Raw genomic sequence first — 20,253 nt, forward strand, 5'->3', positions numbered from 1 at the left:
TTTTACAGGTATTTGAACTGAGTCAGGTGTGAAATGAAGCCTGTTGAATGTCGAGCAGTGATCCAGTTTTTGTATTTGAAAGGACGCACACCACAAGAGACTTGATGAAATGAAAGAAACTTATGGTGATAATGCCCCATCATATGACCTTGTAAAACGCTGGCATCGTGAATTCAAACATGGCCAGAAGTCTGTGGAAATAACTCCCAGACCTAGTCGCCTCACTTCTGCCATTAATGAGGTATCTGTCCGTCAAATTGAGGCTGCCATTTTGGAAGATCGGTGCATTACTATTCGCCAAATAGCCCAAGATGTCAAGATTAGTACAGGGTCCGTGGAAACTATCATTCATGACCATTTGCATATGCATAAGCTGTCTGCCAGATGGATTACCAGGTTGCTCACACCATTCCAGAAGCGAGAACGCGCCGAATACTCGAGCATGAATTTGGAGATGTGCCAAGAAGATGAGTCAAAGTTTTTCAAAAGACTGATTACACAGGATGAAACCTGGGTCCATCACTATGATCCAGAGACCAAAGCCCAGTCAATACAGTGGAAGCACTTGGACTCACCACCTCCAAAGAAGGCAAGGGTGCAGCCCTCCACTGGCAAGGTCATGCTCACAGTCTTCTGGGACCAGGACGGAGTAGTGATGACAGATTTCCTGGCAAAGTGTACCACAATTACAGGAGCCTATTATGTTTCACTTTTGAGGAAATTAAGGGAAGCTATCAAAATCAAGAGGCGGGGCATGATCAGCAAAGGGACCCTCCTCCTGCAGGACAACACGCCAGTCCACAACTTGCATGTTGCCAGATCAGAAGCACGAGCGTGTGGTTATGAAATCCTTCTGCATCCTCCCTACTCTCCTGACCTTGCACCCTCAGATTTTCACCTCTTCCCAGCCATGAAGTTGTTTTTGAAAGGAAAGCGTTTCCCAGATGATGCAGCCTTGATTTCTGAAGTCACGTCGTGGTTGGAGGACCAACCTGGGGTGTTCTACAAAAATGATCTCCAGAGCTGCATCAAACGATGGGAGAAATGCATAACTCTGGGTGGTTCCTATGTAGAGAAAGACTAATAACTGTGCCAAGTTTCATTGCTCTACTGCTATGGGAAGTGGCTCAGGGGCATTACTTATTGCACACCCCTTGTATATATATCATATATATATATATATATATATATATATATATATATATATGATATTTCCCTCAAAACCTCTTGATGGAAGGAAGACTAAAACTTACTAACATGATTTCAAATCATCTGAAATAACAGCAATGGGAGACTTGATTCCAAACTTCCATTATATTATTTTAAATTTCTTTATATTATTCTTTTTTATATTTATATCAGATACATATCAATGATAAATATTTCTCATATGTTATACCTCTCATTTTTGGTTTTCATACATAAAGTAAATTTCAGTGTATAAGGATTATTTGATACTGGAGATATTCATAATTGTACCTTATTTCCAAAGAAGGAAAACATAAGAAATATTTATCATTGATATGTATCTGATATAAATATAAAAAAGAATAATATAAAGAAATTTAAATATAAAAAAGAATAACATAAAGAAATATAAATATAAAAAAGAATAATATAAAGAAATATAAATATAAAAAAGAATAATATAAAGAAATTTAAAATAATTTAATGGAAGTTTCGACTTAATTCTTCCCTTGCTGTTATTTCAGATCATTTGAAATCATATTTGCAAGTCTCCCCTTCATCAAGGCCAGAGGTTTTGGGGAAATATCACATATTTTGTAATTCATATGCCAAACTAGGAAAACAAATGATTATGATTGAAACATGTATATATGTATATCTAATATATAATAATATATATATGTATATCTAATATATAAATGGCTATATGTCTGTCTGTCTCCATATTTCCAAACTCTATCTCTTCCGAAACTAAAAGTCCCAGAGCAGCATTAGGGGTCTAAAATGATTGAATTTTTTATGGGCTGGTCTTTTATGGGTCTTTAGCTGGTTAAAATAATTTTCAAGAAGTCAAAAATGGGTAAAAATTGAAAAAAATCGTTATACATGTTGTACATTCATTTTAGTTAATTTTTAATCAGCTCATATGCGTGTCACGTTAGTGGTAACATCACCAGCTTTGAATGTTACAGTTTTTTTTTCATTTTCGACTCTAGCTGAAATCACAACTATAATAATATATATGAAATCTAGACAAATTAAAATATCATATTTAAGTGTATTTTATGATCAGGCAAAGAGTTCCTAGGCAAACAAATTTACTACATATTCATTTACATATGTTCTAAGATTTCAATATAAATAAGTTTCATGTACAACCGTTTCTGAGATGATAGTAAGTCTGTTCATTAGCACAGGGTGTAAACATCATCTTTGAAATCAAAACATAGCATCAAGACTAGAGTATAGTTAACTCTCAGTTACACATATAATCATATACAGATATAATTTTTTTAATGAAAAGCTGAAATCGAGTCATTAATACAACTATTTTATTTCAGCATCTGACACATCTGATTACTATGAACCACATTCATCAGAGAATATCCAAGAGGAATACACAGATATGAAACCTTCATTACAGACATTCATGTCTCCTGGGGATACAAGGACTGTTCCAAGACGGATGTATAAGGCAAATGCTGACCCTAACTCCGACTATAGGCAGTGGGGTAGTCTGAAGAAGACTGCAGTGGATAGATACACTTCTGACATGCAGTTACAGCTGAACAATGCAGAAGAAGACAATGTTACATGTGAACCTCAACAAGAACAAACACAAGAAGCAGCAATAGAAAATACACAGGAAGAAGAAAGAAGTGGACAAAGCTTAGATTTAGAGCAGTCAATACAACAATCACAAATATTACAAGAAAATACATCTCATTCACAAAATATTGCGCAAGAGTCGTTACCAGAACCACTAAGATCTATACATCCAGTAAACATATAAACACAGTATCACTAGCAATTATTTGTAAACATTTGATAATTTAGATCAATATAGTACTTGAAAACTTCATTATTTACATATTTAATGTAGAAAAACTTTTTATCTTTTTTAAAATTTTAAATTATTTACTATTCATATTTTATCAACTTTTACTGTGTATTTCAAAATGACCAAGAATTATTAAAGAGAAGAAAGCTGTCACTTTGAAGTGAAATACTGCACAGCTTATTAAAGTTCTTTCTTAATTTATATCTTTACTCATTTTTGTTTGAATTTATATAGGAAAATATAATAGAAAAATAAGCTAAAAAATAAATAATGTTGAAAAAAAAAAAAAAGAAGACAGTGTATTTGCAGAGAAAAAAGTTAGAAAATACTTGCTTTTCATGATAATTTTAATGCCTTATAAACAGCACATTGTACGCCATGATGCATAGGACAGACTTGATAGGACTGTGGTTTTCTTTCTTTCACTTTAACATCTGAATACTCTCCCATATCCACACATCAGCATACACACTATAACATGGGCATGTACATATGTATGTGTGCGTGTGCAAAAAAAGGAGGCTAACATTGTGTTCACACAATAGCATCAGCAGCAGTAGCATCAGCAGTAGTACACCAGGATACATACGCATCTTGTCTCATCATACATTTCTCCTTTATCGATACAACATTGCAGGTTAGTATTCAATTCTTTTTTTCATTTCAATTTCATTAAATGTCTTTTTATGGCCATCTTTTTCATTTTTCTTTCAAGCAAAATTAATAAACAATAATAATAATCATTGGAAAAGCTTTTGTTAAATTGACTTTCTTGCTTACAAAATTACAAATCTCACAATTTGTTCATTCAATAAATTCATCATCTTACAATAGACACACACACACACACTCTGACTCATTCAAATGTTATTTTATTTGTTATTTTTAATTAATAGATAATATTTTAGTTTAAAGTATTTAATTATAATAATTTAATAGTTATTTAATTCATGTAAAATTTTAACATTTGGATTAATTTTAAAATGTGAGAACAATAAAAAAATATGGAGATGAAATGTTTTAGACTGAGTAAAAAAATGATCAAATGAGGAATATAAGATATACATTTATATTCATTTGTTTAATTGTGGATTTTATGCAAATATTTATTAAATTGATTATTTGGAGATTTTTCTAATCTAAAAATGCATAAGATAATTGGAAATATCTGTTCTGTAATTAAAAGGGTTTAATTATAGATTCATTTCAATTATTTCAAGTTGGATATGCTATTCAATGTTTATGTTAAATATATAAACGAGTTTATTCATTATCAAGTTGATTACAAACATAAATATTCATTCAATGATGTCTATCATGTAATGTGTTAAAAAACAAAATCAGATAGAAATATAATCATTGATTTAATAGTGTTACTACTTAAAAGCTGTAAAATAAATATAATTTTCATTTTCTGATAAATAATAAACATGTTTTCAAATCAATATTAATTGAAAAAAAAAAAGAGAATTGTTTTTAAAATCATAAAGAATAGTTTATAATATGACCAACATATTTTCTTATGTTGCTAAATTTCTTTTTTAAATTTAAATAATATAAGTATAAAAATAGAACAGTAGGAATAGGATCATATCTTACATTATTTTCATAAATTCATTTAAAAACACATTTTAAAATTAACAATTTTTTAATTTTAAGAAAAAAAAATTATTTGAACTTATTAAATCTCAAAGTCAACCATAAAAATCTAAAAAATCTATAACTAATTTCCCTGTTATATAAAGTGCATACTTAAATATTTTTGTATAGTTTTAGATTGGCTTTTTATTTTTTGTATAAAAAGAATATTTTAAAGGAATTTTGAAAATAAATAAAACAAAAATATTAACTTAAAGAAAATAAAAAATATATATATATACAAAAGTATTTGTATATATCATTTAAAAAATTGTTGAACAATTCGGAAATGATATATAAATATATAAAAAATGCTTTCACTTCTGCTTCTGAGATACCACCATGAAAAAAAAAAAAAAAAGAAATATGAATTTATTAAACAAAAAGTCAAAAACAAAAAGTCAAAAACAAAATGCTAAGAAATACACGTTTAATTTTCATACAAACATTTTACTGTTTATTATACACTCTTACATTTAGGTACTTGTACAGTTTAATGAAGACATTAAAAAATGAAAATATAAAAACAAAGTTATATTGTATGTATCCGTTTTGACATGAAGGTCTCCGAAAGAATTTCCCTTAATTTGATTGAGTAGTTTTTTTTTTATAGCGGAAAAACACATTTTAATGAGAGCACGTTGAAGGCAGACCTTTTGGATTTGTTTTAAATTTTTGTTTGAATTTTAGAAACGACATGGGAGATAACTCCATGTCAAGCGCCGACCCTCCCTCCCCATCTTTAATAACTAGCTTTTCTTCCAAAAAATCAAACCTTTTGCTCGGTATCATAACAAATTGTTTTTTTGCTGTAAAATAAAAACTACTTGATGAAATTAAGTGTAATTTTTTTCCGGAGAACTTCATTCCATAACAGATACGTACAAGTTCAACTTTTTTTTCAATATTTTCATTTTTTAATGTCTTGACTAAACTGTACAAGTACCTACATTTAGAAATAAGCATATTTTCAAAAATTTCAGGAAAATTTCTCTGAACTTATTCGATTTTAAAATTCATAATAAAATTTACAATGCCTAATAGGCACTGCCATCGAGTGTCTAAGGTCTATCTGTACAGGAGTTTATCAGAACCTGGCATGAGGATACTTTTTATTACAAATAAACACTGATTAGATATTCAAAATAATATAATATTTGAAGCTCAAATAAAATCCCCTTGGTATGGCTACTCTACACTAACTTATACAAGGATTGGTGCACTTTCTTTAAGTGATGTTGCATATAGTAACAAAACTAAGTTGGATACTCCACCAGACTAGATGAATTCTTGTCCTGGAATCCAGTAAGACCAAGAGACCCAAAAGAAAGATATACTATAACATAATTACTTGATCAATAAGGTAGAGAAAAATTAATATTTAAGACATAAACGATAACTTTAATGGAATATTCAAATATCTACGTATCTTGTATGGAGATCAAGTGCTAACCCCAGGAAGGTAGACCCTTGATTTTTTAAAACTTGGACTTAAGTAAAATGAAATAAACTAAGAAATGTCTAAGTAATTTTTACACAAAAATAGTTCTTGTTTTATATAAAGTGCATACTTAAATAATTCTGTACAAAAACATTAGATAAACTTTTAGTTTGACTATATCATAAGTAGTTTTGTGTATAAAGAGATCATTTGAAATAAAGTTTGACAGTCAATTGATTTAATAACATAAGTATTTGTACATGGTAATAAATTTTTTTGGAAATAAACATTTGAAACTGCAAATTTTATTATTATTTTTTTTTTAAATTCCATTTTTACCCCAAACAAGGCATAGTGCCATTTGATGTAGGGGGCTACTATCAGGGACATAAGTTGCAGGGATACTATATAGGGAGTTGAGCAGCGAGATGCCCATTCACATTACACTTGAACTTCTGCATGTCAGTATAGTTGGGAAAGCAGGAACTCGGAAGGGTGATTCAAAGTCTAGCAGTTCTGGGGAAGAGACTATTAGAGTAGAAGGCTTTCTTACACCTAGTGATCTCTACTGTGTAGGGGTGGGATTTTTTTGCTTGTCGGGGATATTTATTTTATTTTATACTGGTAGAACAGGCAGAGGGATGCAACATTACATCGGAGGGACAGAGGTTGAAGCTTTGATGACAGTTTAGGACCTATCAGGTTGGCGACTCTCTTTTGAACTCTGTCCAGAAGTGAGAGACTAGTAGCAGATGCACTAGCCAAAATATGACAACAATACTCCATACATGGGTGAATGGTGGCCTTGTAGAGATACAGGATACTTTCAGGCATAAGTAGCTTTCTAGCATGGTAGAGAGAGAGAGAGTCCACCTTCTTCGCAGCGGCCTTGGCAATGCTCTCAATGTATCTGTTCCAGCTCATGTGTCCCTGTGAATGTTGGGCCGAGAAGTTTGAAAGTACTTTCAGGAAATGTATCTTTAATCATGGCAGCATTGAATGTGACCATCCATTTTTGTCCCCATTTCACTACAGATTGAAGGTTATCCTCTAATGTTTTGCTATTTCCTTAGATATATGTTCATTTGTTTTCCCCTTATGCCTGTTATAGAGTGTGGTGTCATCAGCAAATATACCCACATCAGAGACTATTTTTTTTTAATCATGTTCACTCCTTACAAAGCATATCGCCACTTGGACGTAAGGGGCTACTATTTGGGGCCATGTCTAGGAAAGATTAACAGGATATTTGTTTATGTTACATTTAAACTTCTGAATATCAATACAGCCAGGGAAGCAGGCAGCAGGAAGGGAATTCCAAAGTCTAGCTGTTCGAGGGAAGAAACTATTAGAATAGAAAGCTTTTTGGCATTTAGGGACATCAACAGTGGAGAGGTGAGATCTTATTGCTAAGCTGGTTTGTCAGGGACATGTACGTCGAGGGGGGTACAAGTGAAATGAGTTCATCAGAACATATTCCATTAAAATATTTGTAGAACAGGCATAGTGAACAATGGCGATGGGACAACCTCATCTAAGAGGGAGAGGCTAGTGGTAGATGCACCAGCTCAGATGTGGCAACAATACTCCATGCATGGGCGAATGGTGGCCTTGTAAAGGTACAGGATACTCTCAGGTGTGAGTAGTCTTCTAGCTTGATAGAGGGAACCCACCTTCTTTGCAGCAGCCTTTGCAATGTCCTCTGTGTATTTGTTCCAGTTTATATGCCCGCAAATGTTAGGCCGAGGAGTTTGAAGGTAAAATTCTCAGGTAGAGTGCTATTTGTCATGGATATAGGGGGTTGGAGAGACGTATTGTAATTGTTAAAGGAGAGCAGACTATTTTATCAGAGAGGTCATTTATGAATATTAGGAATAATAAAAGTGCAAGGATAGACCCTTGAGGTACACCCGCATTTATATCATATTGTTTAGATGTACAACCGTCGAGGACAACCTGTATTCTTCTCTTATTTAAGAATGATTTAGTTATGTTAAGTATTCGTCCAGTAATGCCATAAGATCTGATTTGGAAGTTGATTTCAAGAAACCATTTTAAACTTATTAAATTTTAATGTCTACAATAAAATGCCAATAAATAATTGTTTATGTTTTAACAAGTACATTTTTATTTCATATAATGTGAGACAGAATCTAAATTTTTTTACTTTGATTATATTTATTTTTCTTCTTTTATAGTTTTAAAGAAAGTTTGCATTTAAATAAAAGTAAATGTCATTTGCATTTAAATAAAAGTTTTCAATTAAATAAAAGTTTGCATTTAAATAAAAGTTTGCATTTAAATAAAAGTAAATATCATTTGCATTTAAATAAAAGTAAATATCATTTGCATTTAAATAAAAGTAAATATCATTTGCATTTAAATAAAAGTAAATGTCATTTGCATTTAAATAAAAGTACAATATTATCTGCATTTAAATAAAAGTTTGAATTTAAATAAAAGTAAAATATCATTTGCACTTTTAATATTTTACATGAATTTAGAATTAACTTGTAATATTTTAAATGAATTTAGAATTCACTTGTAATATTAAAAATGAATTTGGAATTTACTTGTAGTATTTTAAATGAATTTGGAATTAACTTGTAATATTTTAAATAAATTTGGAATGTACTTGTAGTATTTTAAATAAATTTCGAATTCACTTGTAATATTTTAAATGAATTGTGAATTAACTTGTAATAATATTTGTAATAAATTTAGAATTCACTTGTAATATGAAAAATAGATTTGGAATTCACTAGTAGTATTTTAAATAAATTTGGAATTCACTCGTAGTATTTTAAATGAATTTGGAATTAACTTTTAATATTTGTAATAAATTTAGAATTCACTTGTAATAATTTAAATGAATTTGGAATTCACTTGTAGTATTTTAAATGAATTTGGAATTCACTTGTAGTATTTTAAATGAATTTGGAATTCACTTGTAGTATTTTAAATGAATTTGGAATTCACTTGTAATATTTTAAATGAATTTGGAATTCACTTGTAATAATTTAAATGAATTTGGAATTCACTTGTAATATTTTAAATGAATTTGGAATTCACTTGTAATATTTTAAATGAATTTGGAATTCACTTGTAATAATTTAAATAAATTTAGAATTCACTTGTAGTATTTTAAATGAATTTGGAATTCACTTGTAGTATTTTAAATGAATTTGGAATTCACTTGTAGTATTTTAAATGAATTTGGAATTCACTTGTAGTATTTTAAATGAATTTGGAATTCACTTGTAATATTTTAAATGAATTTGGAATTCACTTGTAATAATTTAAATGAATTTAGAATTCACTTGTAATAATTTAAATGAATTTAGAATTCACTTGTAATAATTTAAATGAATTTAGAATTCACTTGTAATAATTTAAATGAATTTGGAATTCACTTGTAATAATTTAAATGAATTTGGAATTCACTTGTAATAATTTAAATAAATTTGGAATTCACTTGTAATAATATTTGTAATAAATTTAGAATTCACTTGTAGTATTTTAAATGAATTTGGAATTCACTTGTAGTATTTTAAATGAATTTGGAATTCACTTGTAATAATATTTGTAATAAATTTAGAATTCACTTGTAATATTAAAATGAATTTGGAATTCACTTGTAGTATTTTAAATGAATTTGGAATTAACTTTTAATATTTGTAATAAATTAAGAATTCACTTGTAATATTAAAAATGAATTTGGAATTCACTTGTAGTATTTTAAATGAATTTGGAATTCACTTGTAATAATATTTGTAATAAATTTAGAATTCACTTGTAATATTAAAAATGAATTTGGAATTCACTTGTAGTATTTTAAATGAATCTGGAATTCACTTGTATTTTAAATAGATTTGGAATTCACTTGTAATATTTGTAATAAATTTAGAATTCACTTGTAATATTAAAATGAATTTGGAATTCACTTGTAGTATTTTAAATGAATTTGGAATTAACTTTTAATATTTGTAATAAATTAAGAATTAACTTGTACTATTAAAAATGAATTTGGAATTCACTTGTAGTATTTTAAATGAATTTGGAATTAACTTTTAATATTTGTAATAAATTAAGAATTCACTTGTAATATTAAAAATGAATTTGGAATTCACTTGTAGTATTTTAAATGAATTTGGAATTAACTTTTAATATTTGTAATAAATTTAGAATTCACTTGTAATATTAAAATGAATTTGGAATTCACTTGTAGTATTTTAAATGAATTTGGAATTAACTTTTAATATTTGTAATAAATTAAGAATTCACTTGTAATATTAAAAATGAATTTGGAATTCACTTGTAGTATTTTAAATGAATTTGGAATTAACTTTTAATATTTGTAATAAATTTAGAATTCACTTGTAATAATATTTGTAATAAATTTAGAATTCACTTGTAATATTAAAAATGAATTTGGAATTCACTTGTAGTATTTTAAATGAATTTGGAATTAACTTTTAATATTTGTAATAAATTAAGAATTCACTTGTAATATTAAAAATGAATTTGGAATTCACTTGTAGTATTTTAAATGAATTTGGAATTAACTTTTAATATTTTAAATAAATTTAGAATTCACTTGTAATATTAAAATTAATTTGGAATTCACTTGTAGTATTTTAAATGAATTTGGAATTAACTTTAAATATTTGTAATAAATTTAGAATTCACTTGTAATATTAAAAATGAATTTGGAATTCACTTGTAGTATTTTAAATGAATTTGGAATTAACTTTTAATATTTGTAATAAATTTAGAATTCACTTGTAATATTAAAATGAATTTGGAATTCACTTGTAGTATTTTAAATGAATTTGGAATTAACTTTTAATATTTGTAATAAATTAAGAATTCACTTGTAATATTAAAAATGAATTTGGAATTCACTTGTAGTATTTTAAATGAATTTGGAATTAACTTTTAATATTTGTAATAAATTAAGAATTCACTTGTAATATTAAAAATGAATTTGGAATTCACTTGTAGTATTTTAAATGAATTTGGAATTAACTTTTAATATTTGTAATAAATTAAGAATTCACTTGTAATATTAAAATGAATTTGGAATTCACTTGTAGTATTTTAAATGAATTTGGAATTAACTTTTAATATTTGTAATAAATTAAGAATTCACTTGTAATATTAAAAATGAATTTGGAATTCACTTGTAGTATTTTAAATGAATTTGGAATTAACTTTTAATATTTGTAATAAATTAAGAATTCACTTGTAATATTAAAAATGAATTTGGAATTCACTTGTAGTATTTTAAATGAATTTGGAATTCACTTGTAATATTTGTAATAAATTTAGAATTCACTTGTAATATTAAAATGAATTTGGAATTCACTTGTAGTATTTTAAATGAATTTGGAATTAACTTTTAATATTTGTAATAAATTAAGAATTCACTTGTAATATTAAAATGAATTTGGAATTCACTTGTATTTTAAATGAATTTGGAATTAACTTTTAATATTTGTAATAAATTCAGAATTCACTTGTAATATTAAAAATGAATTTGGAATTCACTTTTAATATTTTAAATGAATTTGGAATTCACTTGTATTTTAAATGAATTTGGAATTAACTTTTAATATTTGTAATAAATTCAGAATTCACTTGTAATATTAAAAATGAATTTGGAATTCACTTGTAGTATTTTAAATGAATTTGGAATTAACTTTTAATATTTGTAATAAATTCAGAATTCACTTGTAATATTAAAAATGAATTTGGAATTCACTTTTAATATTTTAAATGAATTTGGAATTCACTTGTATTTTAAATGAATTTGGAATTAACTTTTAATATTTGTAATAAATTCAGAATTCACTTGTAATATTAAAAATGAATTTGGAATTCACTTGTAGTATTTTAAATGAATTTGGAATTAACTTTTAATATTTGTAATAAATTCAGAATTCACTTGTAATATTAAAAATGAATTTGGAATTCACTTGTAGTATTTTAAATGAATTTGGAATTAACTTTTAATATTTGTAATAAATTCAGAATTCACTTGTAATATTAAAAATGAATTTGGAATTCACTTGTAGTATTTTAAATGAATTTGGAATTAACTTTTAATATTTGTAATAAATTCAGAATTCACTTGTAATATTAAAAATGAATTTGGAATTCACTTGTAGTATTTTAAATGAATTTGGAATTAACTTTTAATATTTGTAATAAATTCAGAATTCACTTGTAATATTAAAATGAATTAAGAATTCACTTGTAGTATTTTAAATGAATATTACCTCAATTTCAATCTTGGAACATAAAGTAAACTTTGTTAGAGATTTTGAAAATAGTACACTAATTATAGAGTTAGTGTAAATTTCAGAATAACAGTTTAAGAGCATTTGGAGCAACAACTGTGAAAAATTAAATCAAATAATAATAAAAAATGTTTTCAAGCTTTATATGTGATAAATAACATCTATTATTAATATTTATACATGTATCATTAAAAAATAACTGTGATAAATTTTTGGAGTAATACTTAAATACTTGTAATTGTTAATTAAAGATGAGTTTCAAAATATAATAAGGCTATCTATTTTGGTTCATAATAAAATTAACAAGTGAAAACCTATAAAAAAAAATGTAATTGAACAACAAATAGAAAATCAATTAAAAGAATGAAAATATAAAGAACTGATTTAGAATTCATGGTTGTGAATATTTTGGATGTAATCACATTTCCACAAAAAAACTGAAAGATTTTAAAAATTATTTAAAAAAAACAAAAAAAAAATTGCTTTAATTATTCAAGTCTGTTATGACATTTTTATTTTCTCAATATTTCAGTATAAAACAGAAGAATCCTCACCATGTTCATCATTTTCTGCGTTTGGTTTCAACTATTTCAAATTAGTCTAAGTGCTGACCTGACATACACTGTAGACGAGGGGAAAAGTCCAGGTACATACCTGGGGGACATTGCTGCTGATTCCCATATTATGGATGATGTTTCATTGGAAAATAGGAGACTTATAACTTTCAACCAATTGCGACAAGGAAGTACTGGATCCTCACAGCTGTTCCATGTTTCTGAGAAGAAAGGGAAACTCTTTACTGCGCAGACATTGGATGCTGAATCGCTTTGTACCTACAATAAAGAATGTTTCAAAATGGTGGATGTGGCTGTACGACAAGGAAAGACATTCTTGAAGATTATTAAAGTAAAGATAATTATAAATGATGTCAATGATAATAAACCAGAATTTCCAAAGAAGGAAATACATATTGAGTTTTGGGAGGGGGTAATTAAAGGTTTTCAAAAAGCTATACCAAATGCAGTTGATAAAGATGTAGGAATGGAAAATTCAAAAATTACCTATCATTTAAAGAAAAAAGATACAAATCCATTTTCTTTGCTGATCCATAACACACCTTTTGGTACACCAAAATTGAGTATCTCTGGAGGAGAAAAACTAGATCGAGAAGAGAAAGATTCTTACGTGATTCAGTTGATTGCAAAAGATAGTGGGATTCCGCCCAAACAAAATGTTTTAAACATTTATGTTGATGTGACGGATATGAATGATAACTCACCAGTGTTTAGTCAAGATATTTATAATATAACTATCAAAAATGAAGAATATGGAGAGAAACCACTTGTGATTGTGTCTGCAACAGATTTGGATGCTGGAGAGAATGGTAAAGTTTCTTACCATTTCAGTTCACAAACACCAACTGATATAAAAAAACACTTTAAAATAAATGAAAACACAGGAGAAATTTTTTTGCAGCAGAAATTACAATCAAATGAAAATAATGTTTATAAATTATTCGTAACGGCCAAAGATGGAGGAGAGTCTCCGATGAGCAGTTTTGCAGGTGTTCTCGTCAATGTTGTTAATACGCAAAACAGACCTCCAAATATATTTGTCACTTTTATGTCTGAAGCGACAGAAAACACGGCTACTATACTTGAAGATGTTGAAATTGGTAGTTTTATTGCTTATGTTAAAGTGACTGACCCTGATGCTGGACAAAATGGACAGGTTAATTGTGAGTTGCACCATGATAAATTTCGTTTACAAAAACTAAGATCCAAAGAATACAAAGTGACATTGAAACACAAAGTTGACAGAGAAATGCAAGAGCACCATGATGTTACAATCAGCTGCAAAGATGAAGGATCTCCTCCACAACACAGTGATAGCAAGTTCTCCATCAAAGTCAAAGATGTCAATGATGTAAGACCACAATTTACAAAAGATACATTTAAATTCTCTGTGTTTGAGAATGAAAGTCCAAAGACGTCAGTTGGTTCTATCAATGCCACTGATCCTGATCTGGGAGCTGGCAGTAGACTCACATATTCTTTGCTTACGAAAAATGAAGACTTCCTACCTTTCAAGATAACCAGTGATGGCTTGATTTCAACAATCATGTCTCTTGACCATGAGTTCAAAGACATTTATAAATTCAACGTTTTAGTGAAAGATAATGGAAACCCTCCACTTGATAATAGCGTCAATGTCATTGTGCAGATTGAAGATAAAAATGATAATGCTCCATATTTTACCTTTCCCAGTGTGAATCCTTTCAATCTCGATGTCAAATATCATCCACATCATACAAAGAACATCACTCTTCTCAAGGCTGCCGACAGTGACAGTCAAGAGAATGCATTTCTCAAATATGAAATAACTGCAGGCAACGATAAACAGTTGTTTGCCATCAATCATTATACTGGATTGTTGTCTTTCACTCGCTTACTTGGCCATCAAGATGCTGGCTCCTATCACCTGCAGTTTATGGTCAAGGATAGTGGTAGTCCAGTTTTATCTGCAAAGACATCAGTCTTTTTGACATTGACAGTTAGTAACAATACCGCAGATATCTTAAATGCTGCCTATACGCACACTGATATCAAGATCCACCAGTATTTACTCATTGTCATTGTGTTGGTTGCAGTCACCGTTGCTATACCAATTACTGCTGCAATTTCCATCTGCATCCTTCGTTGCATTGATACCAGAAGTGTTGCACAAGCACATCCATTGGCTGACTCTTCCAGCAAATATTATCCCGAACAGGCACATGCAATGCATCCGTCTTACCAGACTACTTATTGGTCTGGTGTGTCTGTTGCTGTGCGAGCAGAACAAGATGTGCTTTGTAGAACTCTACCGGGAAGAGGCAGAAGGCCACAACATCGTGCAGATGGCTTAAATGATGGACGAAGAAGTTCTGCGCTGGGAATTAAAGTGCAGACAGCAACTGAAGTCATCTATGAGGTAGGAACTTTTTTTGTATTTTTCAACAATTTTTAGAATTCTTGATTTACATTCATTTTATGTTTATTTTATATTTTATTTCTGTTCGTACAACCTTTTGTTTATTAAAAGGAAATCCGAGGTGCAACTGGTGGTAAGAGACATGAAGACAGAAATTGCATGGGTTCTGCATGTCATCCTGACATGGAACCCTCTTCTCAACGAGAACAAGAAGATCCCTATGCTGAAAGATATGCAAATCATTGTCAAAATGTGTCTGGTAAGTTGTATCTGGTGAATTATATTTTTAATAACACCATAACTTTGAAAAAGACAAAAGGTTGTAAAATGAAAATATTGAATTCATTTATTCTTAATAATAGAACTAGAAAACTTATAAAGAAAAGTGAGTAAATGCATAAAGTATACAAATATAACTTGCAATTCTTAGGTTTAACTACTTTACCATTGCGAAGAATAAGAGAGACTAATTCAGACTTTTAAATTAATTAACAATATTCATGAATATTTAACAGTGTTTTTTTATTCATCTATTTACACTGGAAAGTTATTTGCAAGAAATATTTTTAAAACTAAATTTATCACATAATTAGACTTTTTCTAGTAGAGTAATATACTTTTGGAACAAATTAATTTAGTTAAAAATAGCAAATGTGTAGATAATTTGAAAAATAAATGTTAAAAAAAATTTTCAAAAAAGTTTTGGGAGGAAATCTATCTGTTAAAATATACAAACATAATTACTTTACACAAAATAAAAACAACTATTGTCTTTATCAGGTAACTAAATCTATATTTATTTAATTTCCTTTTTAGTTAATAATTGAAATTGAGACATTAATACAAACATTCTATTATATCATTTCAGCATCTGACACATCTGATTACTATGAGCCGCACTCATCAGAAAATATCCAAGAAGAATATACAGATATGAAACCTTCATTACAAACATTCATGTCTCCTGGGGATACAAGGACTGTTCCAAGACGGATGTATAAAGCAGATGCTGACCCTAACTCTGATTATAGGCAGTGGGGTAGTCTGAAGAAGACTGCAGTGGATAGATACACTTCTGACATGCAGTTACAGTTGAACAATGCAGAAGAAGACAATGTTACATGTGAACCTCAACAAGAACAAACACAAGAACAAGCAGCAGTAGAAAATGCACAGGAAGAAGAAAGAAGCGGACAAAGCTTAGATTTAGAGCAGTCAACACCACAATCACAAATATTACAAGAAAATACATCTCATTCACAAAATATTGCGCTAGAGTCGTTACCAGAATCACCAAGATCCATACATCCAGTAAAAATATAAATATAATTCAATCAATTAACTTTTTTTCAATTCATAGCAGATATTTCTAAACATTTAATAATTTAGATCAATAATGTACTTGAAGATTTCTTTTTAAATGAAATATGAAGAAAAAATGCTTTTCTCAAAATTTCAAATAATTAACTGTTTATATTCTATTATTTTTTTTATGTATATTTAATAATTAGTACAGGAATTATTAAAGAGAAGAAAGTTAAACACATTTTGAAGTGAAATATTGGATAGTCTATTAAAATTCCTCCTTAATTTATCTTTAATCATTTTTGTTTAAACTTATATAGAAAAATAACATAAATAATAAAAGAATAAGTTAAAAAATTAGATAAATAAAAAGTGTATAGGCAGAGTAAAAGCTTAGAAAATACTTGCTTGTCATTTTATGATAATTTTAATGCTTTATCAGTGGTACAATATATGTCATGATGCATAGGACAGACTTGATAGGACTGTGGTTTTCTTTCTTTCTCTTTAACATCTGAATACCCTCCCATATCCACACATCAGCATACACACTATAACATGGGCATGTACACATGTATGTGTGCGTGTGCAAAAAAAGGAGGCTAACATTGTGTTCACACAATAGCATCAGCAGCAGTAGCATCAGCAGTAGTACACCAGGATACATACGCATCTTGTCTCATCATACATTTCTCCTTTATCGATACAACATTGCAGGTTAGTATTCAATTCTTTTTTTCATTTCAATTTCATTAAATGTCTTTTTATGGCCATCTTTTTCATTTTTCTTTCAAACAAAATTAGCAAACACAAATCATTGGAAAAGCTTTTGTTAAATTGACTTTCTTGCTTACAAAATTATAAATCTCACAATTTGTTCATTCAATAAATTCATCATCTTACAATAGACACACACACACACCTGACTCATTCAAATGCTATTTTATTTGTTTTTTTTTAATCAATGAATAATATTTTAATTTAAAGTATTTAATTATAATAATTTAATAGTTATTTAATTCATGTAAATTTTAACATTTGGATTAATTTTAAAATGTGAGAACATTAAACAAATATGGAAATGAAATGTTTTAGGTTGAGTAGAATACGCGATAAAAGAGATGAAAATTATCAAACAAGGAGGGTAGAATGTATATTTATATTGATTTGTTTCTGATGGGTTTCATGCAAATATTTATTAAACCAAATATTTTAATGTTTTTCTTACCAAAGAAATGCATAAAATAATCTGAAGGTTTTGTTTTATAATTATAAGTTGTATGTAAATCATTTCAATGTTTCTAAAAAATAAAGGATTGAATTATTCATTATGACGTTGATCATAAATATTCATTCAATTTCTATCATGTAATATGCTAAAAGAAAAACAGGCAGAAATACAATAATTTTATACTTGAAATCCTTAAAATAAATATAATTTCCATTTTCTAGTTAATAAATTTGGTTACAAATCAATATTTAATGAAGGAAAAAAGAAAAGTTTTTAAATATAGTTTATAATATGGCCAACAAATTTTCTTATTTTTCTAAGAAATAATAAAAATACTAAAAAAACAAAAAAAAAACAGTAGAAATATAATCATGTCCTAATTATATTATTTTCATCAACTCATTGAAAAATACATTTGGATATTAACATAATTGTAATTTGCAAGTTGATTTAAAAAAACTTATAAAATTGCAAAGTCTACAATAAAATGCTAATAAATACAGCCATCTTTTTTTTTTTTTTACACAAGTACATTGTTATTTCATTTAAAGTGAAACAGAAACTTAAAATTAGCTTTTACTTTGATTATAATTACTTATTTTTCTTTTTTTCATTATTGTAAAGAAAGTTTGAATTTAAATAAAAGTAAATATTATTAAATTATGAGATCAGTATTCATACATGTTGTTAAAATTATTATTGAAAAATACATTCCAAAAGGGAGATATGTACATATTTTATTTCTTTGATTCTTGTAAAGAAAGTTTGACAATAAATAAAAGTAAAATATTTTTTAATGATGACGTCAGTATTTGTACATGTTAAAAATATTGTTGGAAAATGCATCAGGAAATCATGATCATATAAAAAAGATAAATATTTTACTTTTTGCTTATAAGATATCATCAAGAAAACAAAACACTATAAATTTATTCATCAGAAAAATCCCAAAGAAAATACTGAAAAATACAATAAAATTCTTTAATTTTCATATGCATATTTTCCTGTTTATTATAGTCTTTAAACTCCTTAAATTTTTTTTTATTATAAATTAAATAAAAGTAAAGTATTTATTCTACCTGAGATGAAATAGAATATTAAAAATATTTTTAATATTCCATTTTTCTGATGAATAAATTTATAGTGTTTTGAGAAAAATTTATATTTATTCCACAAATTCATTTTCATTCTTGGAATGTACAAGATGAGTGTTTACTATAATAATAACCATTATGTATACTTTTATCCATGTATTCATATCTAATTTATTAAAATATACAAATGTTCATCTCTAAAGCAGTAATTAGAAACCTCACCAATATGGTGAGAACCGGATTCTTGACTTTAACATCACTTTGGTTAATTGCTTTTTTTTTTCCCAAGTATACTTAGTATTAGATATATTTTCTTACAATACTAATTTTTTAGTTTTGATTAGAACAGATTTATTTGAGTTTAATGCTCATGTGAAAAATTATGTTTTAGAACACCCACAGTTTGTTTTTAATTCTTCCTGCATTTAATGATTTTTTCATTATACTAGCAAAAAAAAAAAATAAATAAATAAATAAAATAAAATAAATAAATAATAAAAAATAAAACAAACAACAAATAAAGTAAAATAAATAAAACAATAAAACAAAAAACTGCCCTCCTGCAAAACAATTAATCTAGCTATAGCTTTCTTCACAAAAACACAAAAAAAACCAACAAAAAACAAAAACAAAAAATAACAAAGAAGCAATTTTCATTTCACATTTTGATAATTTAGTTAAAAACAATAAGATGATTGTTACTTGATATATTCCAATGTTGAGGAAATTTACTGTGTATGAATGCAGACACATTTTATTAATTAGAAAAAACAACAAAAACGTTATTTTATATGGTCTTTTTGATATTCAAAATTAATTCCACATTAAAAACTAGTTGTATAGTGAAAAGAATAAACAAAGACGAAATGGCAACTGGTCAAATAAAACAATTATATATTTCTAAGTCATTTAAAATGGTTACTTTGTCGTTTTCATGTTTATTATTAAAGGTAAAAATAAAACTCAACTTATTGGAGATTTAAAAAATATGAATCTATCTTTTTTTTTTTGTAATTCAGAAAGATGAAAAGAGTGGATGAGTTTTTTTTTTCATAACAGAAATTGAGAAGTAAAAATATTTCTTATGCATATTTACCTTTAAGTTTACACTGATAAATTTGAAAGGATTTTTATTTTTTTAAACACATCACCAAGATATTTTGGTTGAGTCATAAGATTTTCTGTTTTTACTAGAGATTACAAAAACTTATTGATAATTTATTAATATATTTATAACTATT

General features: G+C 27.5%; 2 protein-coding genes across 2 annotated transcripts in view; both read left to right on the forward strand.

Annotated features, from left to right (window-relative positions):
- The window catches only part of LOC145242846 (protocadherin Fat 4-like), an 83,804-nt gene that overhangs the window by 4,768 nt on the left and 58,783 nt on the right, over nucleotides 1-20,253 (forward strand). Inside the window, exon 3 of the mRNA XM_080105963.1 lies at nucleotides 2,529-2,871. Coding sequence (XP_079962089.1) covers nucleotides 2,529-2,871 — 343 coding nt within the window. The remainder of the gene's footprint in view (nucleotides 1-2,528; nucleotides 2,872-20,253) is intronic.
- Nucleotides 3,539-16,833, forward strand: LOC145242502 (protocadherin gamma-A11-like). Its single transcript, XM_080105563.1, has 4 exons — nucleotides 3,539-3,665; nucleotides 12,942-15,382; nucleotides 15,494-15,641; nucleotides 16,251-16,833. Exons 2-4 carry the CDS (start codon nucleotides 12,965-12,967, stop codon nucleotides 16,703-16,705), a joined length of 3,021 nt encoding a protein of 1,006 aa, XP_079961689.1. The 5' UTR covers nucleotides 3,539-3,665; nucleotides 12,942-12,964; the 3' UTR covers nucleotides 16,706-16,833.

The sequence above is a fragment of the Euprymna scolopes genome, chromosome 21, assembly GCF_053919585.1.
Source record: "Euprymna scolopes isolate OS-2025 chromosome 21, ASM5391958v1, whole genome shotgun sequence".
Taxonomy (NCBI): domain Eukaryota; kingdom Metazoa; phylum Mollusca; class Cephalopoda; order Sepiida; family Sepiolidae; genus Euprymna; species Euprymna scolopes.

Bases quoted from the DNA above. Each gene is read 5' to 3' on its own strand.
- LOC145242502 (XM_080105563.1), top strand. From the start codon at position 12,965: ATGTTCATCATTTTCTGCGTTTGGTTTCAACTATTTCAAATTAGTCTA. The intron at 15,383-15,493 runs GTAGGAACTTTT...GTTTATTAAAAG, and splicing joins CAACTGAAGTCATCTATGAG to GAAATCCGAGGTGCAACTGG. The intron at 15,642-16,250 runs GTAAGTTGTATC...ATATCATTTCAG, and splicing joins TCATTGTCAAAATGTGTCTG to CATCTGACACATCTGATTAC.